The sequence below is a fragment of the Nothoprocta perdicaria genome, unplaced genomic scaffold, assembly GCF_003342845.1.
Source record: "Nothoprocta perdicaria isolate Ctin4 unplaced genomic scaffold, notPer1 scaffold_18, whole genome shotgun sequence".
Taxonomy (NCBI): Eukaryota; Metazoa; Chordata; class Aves; order Tinamiformes; family Tinamidae; genus Nothoprocta; species Nothoprocta perdicaria.
This window is the reverse complement of record NW_020454982.1, coordinates 7,126,097-7,139,197: the sequence shown is the minus strand read 5'-3', so window position 1 is coordinate 7,139,197 and position 13,101 is coordinate 7,126,097. Positions and strand designations below refer to the sequence as shown.

The following is a 13,101-nucleotide window of genomic DNA, read 5'->3' as shown; positions in this document are numbered from 1 at the left end:
GCCTATGTCAGCAAGGAGTATTGATGATACTGTCATATCTAAGTAATATAAGGAAGTCCTTTTGGCTTCTAAGGCAACAGCAATCTTCAAATGCGTATGCTTCCTATCAAGCTATTATCAATGGTTTGCACTATTTAAGCACAGTAAGGGAGTATTCCACCCCATAAAGTAACTTTGAAATCAGAAATGGAACATCTGGCTACTCAATTCAAAGAAAAATCCTAACAGATAGTAAAAGCTTGTTTTGTTTAATATCAAGCTCCTTTCTTCCCCTCTGCCCACAAAGTATTATAAAAGTAGATTTGATATGCTCGTTTCTCAATCCCACATCACATGATTTTTCTGAAATTTCTGACCTTGCTGTCCATTCTTCACGAAGCTTTTGTCGCTCCTTAAGAACTTGTAAAAGGCAACTAATCGTTTCTCTCCTTTCTTCTACAGCTTGATATTCTTTTCCAGCTTCACAGAGGGCCAGGCTGGTCTTGAAAGAAAAAGAAATTATGAAAACTATAATCCAGAAATATGAAACAAGGGATAAAAATAATAAAAAGCCCATAAGCAAATGAGGACAGTAAATCAATGGCTTTTTTATTACAGTTTCACTGCTGACAAATCAATACTGTAAATGATGATCAGAGTGTCCACCATATATTCGGTATTTAATCAATGTACATGGCACATATGGTAAGTCTTAAGATCTCATTGCCTTAAGTAACACAACAAGGCATTGTGCATTCCAACATTTATTTTCAAGACTTGTTTTTAATGTTTTCCGGTGTTAAACAGTATCAGAGGTTTTCCCTCCTAATATGGCATTTGTTTGGGGGATTTTCCCATTCCCTTTAATCCTCACTAAGGCTAATGTAGAAAATTCCGACTTGTACTGTATCTTTAGAAAGGAATTTCTAATGATATCCTCAGGTTCTCTTTAATGTAAAGTATTTCAAGCAAACAAATACCTTTTTCATTTCTGGAATGAACTATAAGTTACCACAAGATACTTATGCAATGAATAGATTTAGTAAAGTATCTAAGTGTTTTTTGGAGAAGGATGACTGAAAGGACAGACTGCTTGCATAAGCCTTTTTTTCATAAAGGAGTTTAAAAATAGTTTTTTTTTTTTTTTTCTAACTCAAACAATTGTGGAAAGGAGTTGGAAAACACAACTCAGGTATAACCAAAGTTTAACAGCTGCAACTGCTACCTCTCTCGTGGGAATAACATGACAAAAAGATAGAGCATATAGCTTCGCTCTAAACATCAGAGTATACATTATGTGCTGCCCTGCCCAAATGCACACACGCTAAAATTCCTCCGGGGATTCCAGGAGATAGATGGTCGCTATTACCTTTCGTTTGTGAAAACAGAAAATCCATCCTTGGTCTGACAGTTTTTTTTCTACTAGAAAGAATAATACTCCGGTTATATTCTTGTAAAGTACATAGAGTAGAGGTGGCATGGTGACCACCACAATGGTTTCAAGGGAAAAGATCAAGGTCCATAGAGAAAGAAAACACTTATACCAATACTGGGTGACAATACCCAGAAAGGTTTTTCCCCCCCTCCTCTAGTAACCTGTACTAGGTAGTCTACCAAAACACAAAAACCCATCACAGCAAATTACTACTGCCATCAAAAGGCCACATTTTACAAAAAAAATAATCTCAAAAAATTTTATCCATAAGGATCACATTCTTGACCCCATTCTGACATTAGAAAGCAAACAACGTCAGAATATTTTCAGATAAGGATTCCTTGACATAGATATCCCTTGCATTGACCTACAACATCTTTCCACAAGCTCCAGTATCAACCCATTTCAACAACCCTGATCTATAGCCCACTTCAAGCAACCCCACTGTTTAAAGCAGCATTCGATGAAGAACTTTGAGGGGTAAGACCATACCAGTGTGAGAAGAGATGAACGTTCTTTAATAGATGAAAATGAACATGGCTCGTCTTCCAAATATAGCTGCTACACCTTTCCATATATAACTATTAAGGCTGAAATCCTTTGCTGTTGTGTGCAGGATTGACACAGCACTTGTGCCAAGGTTATTTCTGCACTATAACAGAGTGGACATACCACTAGATCACAGCACAGCAGCATTTCCCATGTGGAGCTGTTCTATCGCCCTACGAATCACAACAGGGTGGGAAACTCCTCAGGAAATGGTGAAACTAGTGATAGTTGGCAAACCTGCTTCTCTCCAGGATCACAGAAAAGCCAGTTTCATGACACTATGCAACCATACAGCTGAAAGTACAATTATTTGCAGGCAACAAAAATCAAGATTCCTTAAGTAGGTGGTTCCCAACATATAAACCATAGAAAGTTAGAAGACTGAAAATTACAGTTAAAATTTGATGGGGGGGAAAAAGAAATCCTGTCTACTGTCTGCCCATAACCTACAGCTTCATCTTGATAGTGGAAATCTAAAGTGGAAGGTACATAGTTCAAGTTAAATTGATAGTCTGACACTGATATCATAAATGCTTCTTTACTGAGCCCAATTCCAGCTACCTTGAGGATCACACAGAACTATTAAGCAACACAACACATACATACACCACCACCATCACATGATGATTTAACTGAGTTACTCCTCTTCTAAAGATGCTGAGAGCAGAGTTTTCTGGAATGTTACTTGATATACAGCTTCTAAAGAGGCATTTCTTAATAACTGGCTATAGTTATTGTCTCAATAAAAATTCTCAAATGGTTAAAAAATGAAACAACATTCTAAGTGAAATAATATTATAAAACACTTTCCTTTATAAGGTTTCTCCTCCTCCACCCAGGTAACTTTTGGAATTTTTTTTTAACAAGAGGATTCAATATATACTTTGATTGATAAAGGTCAAGGGTTCAAGAAACTTGGTCAAAGATGTTATCAGCTGGGAAAGCCATTTCCTCACATCAACACTGATTAAAAAACATCAGAAATGCAGGTGATGCCACCTCTGCTCTAAAAAACAGGAATGACCTTCTTTTGAACATCACTACAGTTATGTACCCCGTCAAAGAAAATCTGACCCTCTGTCTCAATTCTTTTAATGTTCCTTAATGACAGATAATTGTCTGCAGAGGCCCCTTTTGCCCAATGCTGAGTGAAGCTTTCAGGTTTCTAATCTGGACTCAACACTGACTCGGTGTTTTTCAACACGCTTGGGACCACAGGACAGTAGAACAAACAAACAGTGTGACCAGCCCCCCAGCCTGCCTTATCTCATCCCTGTGTTAGCAGAGATTCTTGAGGGTGGTAATGTTTACAAATTGCTGAAACTCTTTCTCCTGCTTCCTGAGCTGGCAAAAACATATCCTGGACAACCTAAGCAAAGAGATTACACAAATTGCTTATCACGAAGGAGAAACGAAGTGCTGGCCGGCATGGCACTCCAACAGATAGCACTGTTAATATTTCCACCAAGTCTTCCCCATTTCCTATTTTCAAAAACTATGAATGTAGTTAGGGCATTTTCTTTGCTAAACCAAAGAACACACACACATCCATCTCAAAAATATGAAGATTTAGGTCTGTTGTCAATCTGGCCGTCCTCATTAAAAATTAGGTGCAAAAGATGCATCCTTCACCATCTTCTGGGTAAAACAGTAGAACTTGATCTAGAGTTCTGTTGACCTAATAGGCAACAACCATCAGAACATCTTTTTGCTGTATGTAACAAAGTGAAATAATAAGATTAAGAGAGAGCCATGTAGCATTTTTCTCCTTTGCACTAAAAATATAAATTGGTGACATGGCACTGAATGAAAACTGTTACAACTCTGTCTGGGTATTTACCCAGGATATATTCAGCCAAGATACTAGTCACGTTATGGCTACATTTTACTTCCTCCAGATCTCTGGAGGTAGATTTAAGATTAGAAACTTTGTATAGCTGGAGACATAAAGCCTAATATTCTGTCAAACAAATTAGCCTTTCATTCTGAACTAAAGTGGCACTTGGGACAGTTTGCCTCTTGGTCTCCACTTTATTGGGTCAACAAATGAGATTTTCACTCTGAGTTAAGATTTAATTTCCTCATCGCCAGTTTAAATAGGATAAACTTCTGAGTCTTTACTAATCTCTTCTATTCCAGCATAGCAGACAATGCTTAAAAATTACTAATGCAGGAAGGAAAAAAGCAGGTTTTGAAATCTGTAAGCAGGACAAAAAAAATAATGCCTTTCTGCATCTTCCTTGCTATTTTTGTGACTCTCGGGGAAAAAAAAAAACCTCCGATGAAGCTCTGTACAACAAGAAATGTGTTTTTGAAAAAAACTCTGAAATCTATTAAGCCATGTAATTTGACATATCATAATTCCCATGAAATAAAAAGGTAGTAATTGATTACAAACCACCCTTTCCTTCTTCTCTACTTTAAATAATTACTTGAAACCTGAGTAAAAGCACACAATTTCACTGATATGATCCAAGTAGGCAGTATGTTTTAAGTTATCACCCAACAATTCGGGCACATTAAGCTCAGCTCTCTGCCTTTTGTTTATTAATCCACTCTGCCAGATATCAAAGTTTCACTCAGCAACTCGCATGTTTTTGGATGATATTGAAAAATGGCTCGTGTTTGTCAAAGAAAGTAAAGGGGAAAAAAAAAGGTAAAGAGGAAAAAAAGTGTTGTTTATAGAAGCCAGCTGCTCTGGCTTCGGCGCCAGCAGCTCTTCATCCTGCTATTTTACGCCTGCAACCGCCACTGCCCCCACTGGCACAGGTACAACTAAATGTTGACTTCAATGCTTCAGAGAGCACTCAACTGATTCTGTACATGATTAATTGCCAAAGACATGGCTGACCATATGGAACAGAGAAAGCATCAAGTAATTCATACTTCTGTATATGATCATTTGGCCCCTGTTGTTTTAATGTACAGGAAAGAGCTAGTATAGCACAGACCTGGTGTCTTGCCCTTGACAGCCCATTAAGAAATCTCAAAGCACCTAGTTGAAGTTATGCTGTTGGCTTTTCAATAGCAGCCTAATAAAACAGAAGCAAAGCTTTCCAACTAGTCTTAAATCTTTCACATACAGTACATTAACCACTGCTGCTAAAACAACTGGTTTCTTATGATAGGAAATGGGATTTGATTTCTAGCCTCTGCATACTTACTGAAAGCCTTTTTCTGACCTTTGGAGGGTTTACAAAATCATTGTTCGTTTTTCCTGCCATTTTCCAAGTTGCTTGCCATGGTGATCCTAATAGATTTGTTTCAGGTTTGCTACTTTGTACTCCTACTAGCTGTTATATATGCAGACTATACAATAACTGTAAGCTTAGGGGAGTTCGAAGAAAAGAAATCATCATTGTTTTCTTTCTAAGACTCAGAGAAATCACTACAACATCTAAAATGTAACTTACCTTTAAAGGGCCTATAAAAAAATTCTGAAAGAAAGCAATATATTAGCATGTGCTTTCTTTTATCAGACTGGAGACACATCACCAAATTTCATTTGAGAAGGAAGGCCAATGTATTTTAAAGCTGCACTGTTCTTAGGGATGTCTGACAGAGCTCACGAGAAGTGCAGACTTGGAATACATGTCACTATCATTAACTACTCTATATTAGTTTTATCTACCGTTAACATCTTTTCAGTCATATTCAGTCAGAGAAAAGCGTTTAAATAATGTCTCCCTTTCAAAGCTCTTAAAATGACAGTGCTAAGAAGTTAATCCCTATCCCCACAGATCTTTCAGCAGTTTTGACATATGTTGGCAAGGACGTATTTGTTGGCACCTTCAAGTAGAAAATATTTATACAGAGTTTTCTTGTCTGTGGATTTTCTAGTTGTCCAAGTTATCCTCATTTGCTCAGAAACCTTATGCGGGAAATCCTAATCACTGGATGTTCCCGAGTGGCAATTTCCCAGGCTTCTGAATGCAGCTAGCGCTTTCAATATTTCAACAGGATACATGAAAAATCCACAAGGCAACATAAAACTCCCTTTTTTTTATTGTAAACACTGGCATGTAATAAGATGATAAAATCAAATAAGGGAAAAATACTAAACAAGATAAAAACATCATATAGTAAAAAAGGTCTGGTAGATTTAAGATAAGGAATATTTGTACTTTTGCAGGACAAAAGGAACAGAGTATCGAGTTGCTGTTATGAAGGCAGTCACAAAGATAAAAGATTCGCCCCTATCATCGCATTCAATAGCACACAATTAGTTAAAGTGTTTCAGCACATCTAAATTAAGCACATAGGGAACCCAATTATAGAGCAGAATGCTTAAAGTGAGACATATGCTTAAGCTCTAAATACAATGAGTCTAAATGCATTAAAATGTAGGGAGCTCTGCCTCTCTTTGAGGTATTCACTGCTGACAACAAAGGATGAATACCTGACTTGATAGATGAGTAGTTTGACCTAGAAAAACCTACAGAGAGTAGATAACTTGGATATTTTCAAAGAAACTTAACATCTTGTCTACACCAGAAAGCTGTACCATTTAACTACACCATGCAGTCAAGCGGTATATTTTCTAGTTACATGAGTTGAAATGAGATAAACAGATTAAACTAGTTAGAGCCTATTCCTACATAATAAAGGAAATAAGCATTATTTTTATAACTATATAAGTGCACCTATACTAGAATCTCCAATCATATCTCCAAGCATACGTTTAGGGAAAGGAATCTGAAAGTACTGACCAAGTTATTTTAGAGGATTTTAGCTTCTCAAAAGTGAATGAATTTCCACAAGAGAAAAAAATCACATCTTTTTAATTGGATAATCCAACACAACTCTAATAGGTCTCAAAAATTTTCCATACTCAATTGCCAATAAACAGTTTCCACAGTTCAAAAAACCCACTTTTACTGCACTAATCAGTTCATTGAGGTTCTAAGGGTGATGTGTAACCCATCCCAGCAAGAGCAGGCAAGGGAGCCGCTCAAGATGCTTGGAATGAGAGTGGCTTAGCACCTTCAGATGCATGGGTGAGTGAAAGGTTACCCTTTAGCCGCATTCTCGCCGAGCACGGCCCTCAGACGTCAACAGCACAAAGGCTGAGGCAGGCCTGCCATGCACAGTGGATTATATGAAGTGTAAAACATTGTAGGGGGAAAAAGCTTTTGAAAGGAGTCAGGAAAAAGAAATCACACTTGCAAGAAGATCCAGCTGACAGGCTAGTCCCTAACAAGTGAATATGTTTGAAAACATTGTGAAGGCAAGAAAAGAACATGCCTTTTGTTTCCAAACCTACAGTGTGTCTTTACTCCAACTGTTGCCTGCATGGCTGAACATATGTTTTCTGAACGAGAACTGAAGCAGAAAGCGCTCTTTGTTATAATTCACTCCTTTGTACACACCTCCTTGCCCCTTTTGCTCACATGCAAGCAGTAGCGAGGGCAAACCCTCGAGCTCTGGAGGGCTGCACACAGCCCATGCTTCACCGCCTACCCACTAGTGCTGGAAGAGGCTGAGCTGGGCGGCAACGCAGAGCTCGGCACAACCTGCGCGAGTTGACTCTGCGAGCGGCAGCGCCTTCGTCCTCAAGGATGCTCCGCTTCTAATATACACTGAAGCAGCACACAAAGAACCTTATACACAGAAAACGAATTTGAAGAGTACCCTGAAACTATTCTTGGTTCTAGCATGCTCAAAGTTAATGTCTTCAACTGTTAGGAATGATTTAGGGGAAAAGCAAGGCAAACATGATGGTCTCCGAAGACCAAAGCTGGTAGTTCAGTCAACTCATAGTAGAAAGCAAACACCATGAACACTGCCTGAAATGAATGCTAGTTTGAATTAATTGAAATAATTCTGCATGTAAGCAAGGCTCCTTTGCCTGATATAACTTACACTGAAATTCTAGTACGATAGGTGACTCACAAGCCTCTTAAAAATATATACAAAGACATATACCAAAATCTCCAAACTGCACATCTCCATTCTTTGTAGTGCTCTGAATGAAAATTGAAATCTAGGTCCAAATTTTTCCACCTGCTCATTTGTTACATACTGCATAAAATTAATACAGGTATGAAGGACAAGAACACAGTAGGTAGAGTCCATATTTATGACTGCAATTTTGATTGTGACTGCCTTTTGTCTAGTGTAATACTAGCTTACTGATTATTCCTTGAAAAGGAATAACCTTAATTGAGAAGCCACCCAAACTGCAGATTACCACCATTTTTCCTGCATTAGTGAAGCTACTTAGTACCTGCTGCCGTAAACCCCTTCACTGTCTTAGCCACATTACTTCCTAGCACAGGGTCTTATCAAAAAATAGTTGTGCAAACATTTGCAGGCTATTTTGATAGGCATTACTTTTGCTTACTTTTAAATAGAGAGAATTAAGCTACACAATGGGTTAAACACTACAGAAAGGAGAAGCTACAAGCTCTAAACAAATGAAAGAGCAATTCGCTTATGCCCAAAAGTGCCTGTGGGCATGCTTTGTCTGAGACACATGCCATAGCGGAATAGTAATTCAGTACATATGCAAGATAGCCACGTACAGCTGAATCATGTCTTGCAATGGCATCGGGGATTCAAGGCTTTTATCACGCCACAAACACCAACCGCGCGGTGCCTGCAAACATCTCTGCCCTGTGAAAACAGAACTCGCGGCATCCTGCTTCAGAAGCCAAACTCTGGCATGCTCAGCTAAACAGCTTCATTACCCCAGGAGTCCATGGCTCACTTTCCTAAATGTGTAAAAGTTCACATCTGTGTAAGGCAGTAGTACATACATACCAGGCATCTGGGCAAAAGGGGCAGAAAAAGAGTTCAGAACATGCAACTCAGAAGATCTGAGAAAATGCAACGCATCTCATGCAACTCGGAAAAGATCTCACAAAATCAAGGCAAAGAAAATTTAATGGATTACATATATTCATTGAATGCACGGAGAACATGCATTCATGTTCACTGCAAAAGCAGTGCAAAAGACAACGCTCATTGAAAGGGGTTGACCAGGACAGGAATGTTTGGCCACATAGTATTTGACAAGCGATGACTCTTGTTCTATCCAAAACAGACAGTGATTTTAGCGCCTAGCTTCCAGTGTGATTTTGTTATAATACACAACTAAATATTTATATCCAAAACTGTGCTAGGCACTTTATAGTCCACGCAAATAGTGAAGATCAAATAGTGAAGAGGGTGTGCAATCTAGATGCAAAGATAAAAGTCAGTATAATATGTCGGTAAAATGCAAAGACAAATGTAATACATCAGTAAATAGAAAATAAGGGACTGCCAAAGGAGAACACACAGAGGTGGTTACCAAGTTAACGCTCATCTAACATCCCCTCCCCAGTCTTTGATGCTGGACTTAAAGCAAATACAGACCCCTGCTGCAAGGGAAGTGCATATTTTTATTTTTACCCCTCTTGTACTCTGAGCACTTTCTGTACCAAGTTTGACACATGCACCGCACTCAAAGCAAATGAAGCCCAAGTAAGTGCTGTATAATCCTAGGCACATCTGCCCATAGACTATTTTCCCCTGATTAGGGCACAACACAGATGGTGCCCCCATAGTCACAGGATGCTAACAGAGCTCTGCAGCCCCCACGCCGGCCGCCCTCCACCTTCTCCAAAGTTAGGTCACTCCCCACAGTTGTTATCCCTCTCATCAGGGAGATCTAATGGTATAGCTACATAAATGCCAACTCATGGCTAATTCTCTGCTATCAAAGCACTATTTCCCTTGCATTAACCTTACTTCTCACATAGGTTCTTCTTTGCTTTATTTTGATTTGAAGGAAGGATTTTTGCTCTATTTCACACCCTTAGGAAGGGAGCAATATAGTTCTCAGTAATTAGTTTATCTCCTCAGGAAGAAAAAAAAGGTTAGTTCATTCTTAAAAGGAAGATTATTAACCAATTAACTCTACAACTAATGCACACACAAGAAAAGAACACGGGAGTAGCTTAGGGGAACAATAAATCCGTTCTGAAAAATTTAAATTACTTCCTGCCACCTACAGGTGCATAAATCATAAGAAACCTTTTCTGGATATATTTTTATTTGAAAGTCTAAGCTCTAAAGGTTGTGACTTGGTCACATTTGTTTTCCCTCAACATTTAGGTATAGATGAACACTGGAGAAAACATTTAAAGTTTGAAGGACCAACTATTCGAAAATGTTATTGCAGATCAAAAGTCATTATTCATACAGCTTTTATTAAAATATATATAACCCAATCATGGAAAACACACTTCATCATGTGATTCACGTGCCTAACAACAAAAAAAACAAACAGAACCATCTAGAGATCCCCAGGACTAGATGCACATCAATTACTTTTCAAACCAAAACTCATTTGCTGAATATTCTGGAAAATCATTTGGAGTAAGAAATGCGCTGTCACGTCACACTCAGACTATGAGAATACAACTTGGGAAACAGGCTGTTCTGTTACTCATTCAGCTCCCGCGTTAGCATTCACTAATGCCTGCTTCTTCAACACAAGAAATAAGATACAGGTTCTCAAGTTCAGCTGCAAAGTCCAACTCAAGAGAGAGGTCAAAGGTGGCTGCCTAATCACCTCCACCCTCTTTGAAAAGGATCACTTAATCCACTGCTAAAAGTTAAAGCAATGTCAAGGATGCATCAACATGAGCTGGCTAAGCATCCTCGAGCAGAAATAACTACACAGATCGAGCCCATGCCTGAGTGGAGGTGCTCTCAGCAAAGTAAAAACAGGGAAGCTTTCTGGGCTTCCATGCTGCCACAGCAAAGAAATAGCGCTATGAAGAGGATAATTTGACCCATATTTTCGCATACAAAAGCTCCAACCTTTAATGACGTTTCATCACTAATTACACTGCAACTCTAAGGAGCATTGATTTATCCACATCCCATTCGGCTTTGATTTGCACTACAGCATCACGTTGAAGTATTTGGAACCCAACAAGGAGGGAGACCATCCATGTGCATGAGAACCCACACTCTTCATATGCTGTATATAAACTTCTGTTTTTTAAAAGTTAATGTAGTTCATCAAAAAACAGGCTCTCTATTCAATATTTGATTTTTCTCCTTTTTATTTTCATGCAAGATCTTATTATGCAATTTTTGATATATGCATTATAAAACAAAACACAGAGATAATTCCAGAACCATTTAGTAAGTCTTTAAAACATTTCAGTAGAAAATCAATTGTCTTTGAAGTTATTTGATTTTTCCTCATCATCAGAATCCTATCACAAAGGAATTCCATACTACATACATTTCTCGTATTTCTTGAGTCTTAAAATAATACATTTTTTCTTCTTCAAAAGAATATTTAAGTGTTTATTAACAGATAAAAGCATTGGAACAAAAACATCTATATGGTCTGAACATTAAAAAAATCTTTCAAGCTTGATATGTGTCATCCTGCTTAAATTTCTAATGGCTAGTCAAAGCAAGAGTTTTTCTTATACACAAGTAATTCAATATAGTAAGCACTTGATATATATGTGTATATATGCATTACAGATATATATGTGTGCATGCATATATACACACACCCCAAAAGAGATGCAAGATGTCTGCATCCAAAGCCCAAGAACACAGCAACTACTATTAAGAATAAAAAGGTTTTTATAACCATTTTTGCAAGTAGGTTATTGCCATGGCATACCAATTTTAAAACACATCCACCAAATACTACCAATTTAACTTCACAGGGCTTGTTCGCTTCAGAAAGCTCTACACATTTTGATCTCAAATACCTGTTATTAAACAAAAGCCAGTTTTCTATCTTGATTAATACAATTTGAAAATCCACAAAGTATTATTTGCCCTAGACAGGAATTCCTACTAAACTACAACGTGCTATATTCAGAACGGTGTTCTGCTTTGATAAGCATGTATTACCGGTTCATCTCCTAGAGATAATAGTCTCCCCTTGCCTCGTTCATTCACCGCTTGTATATTCAGTACACACAGAGAAACCATCGCATACAACCCTCTTGAATACATAATATTAAAAAAGGAAAGGGGAAGAGAGTTTTTATTATTTGAGGTGAATTCACTGGCTGAGAGAAAAAAAGCAAAGAAAAAATAAAAAATATCATGGCCCAAAACAAAATGCCACACAAAAACCTGTTGTCAAACGGGCTCTCGGTTGGATGCACCAGAGCAATGTTCAACTCCTGCAGTTGGGAAACAAAATATGCTTTAGGACACTTTCCCCCCGACTTATTGAAGTCTTGTGAAGAGCCTTGCCTGGCACCCACCCCTCACGCATTGAGGGAAACAAAGGGGGCCCGTTGACACTGCCAGCGCAGGGGGGTTAAGCATGCGACCTTCAAGGACCACGCGCTTGTGCGCCGTGCAAAGGGTCTTGACAAGATAAACAAGAATTACTGCTCTTGGAGAAAGGGAAGACAATTAAAAACAATCTAGGATGCATGTTGTACAGCTGTTCTGGTCTCAGCTACATCTGACCCCTAAAGATGCTTTGGCTTCTACTTCAGAAAATCAAGCCATTTTTGTTTTATTAAAATAATCCTTCAATATAACCTAAAAGTGCATGAGAAATTAGGGTTTACATAAGCAAAGCTATCAAAAATAGCATATTGTTACTAGAAAATACTATCAGCCAGTCAAAAAGCTGTTATGGTCTTTGTGTCTATTTCTAAGCACTTCAAGTCACTCACAAAGAAAAAAATCTTTATGAAAAGGGATAAAAAAAGCTCAATTTTTTTTCCTTGAAACAAAGACCTCAATGCCTCAGATCCTGGTCAGCTCTGTTTGACAAACGGCTATGCCAGCATAGAACCTGCCTGATTTCAGCAAAACTCTGCAGGCGCAACATCCCAATATAGATCAAATTGCAGGACCAAGAAGCCACAAGGTTTTTTTTAAGTTTAATTTTGAATACCATTGATTCCAAATACAATAAAGAAAGCCTACAATTATGGTTAGTATTTTCCTCGATACATACCTACAAAACTCCTAATAAGTAGGAAAATACTTCATTTTTAAACAGAAAATGATGCAACAACTTTTTTTTCCATCAGCAGCTACAACTAATTATCCTAATATTGTCCTGAAAAAAATAAGGTAAGAGAAGAAAAACTTCTAAGAAAAAAAAAACAAAGATAGTGGCCAAGTTTCTGCAGACCACAATTTTC

General features: G+C 38.0%; 1 protein-coding gene across 1 annotated transcript in view; it reads right to left on the bottom strand.

Moving 5' to 3' along the window:
- FTO (FTO, alpha-ketoglutarate dependent dioxygenase) overlaps nucleotides 1-13,101 on the bottom strand; it is a 131,279-nt gene that overhangs the window by 46,369 nt on the left and 71,809 nt on the right. The window contains exon 8 of the mRNA XM_026036536.1: nucleotides 357-481. Coding sequence (XP_025892321.1) covers nucleotides 357-481 — 125 coding nt within the window. The remainder of the gene's footprint in view (nucleotides 1-356; nucleotides 482-13,101) is intronic.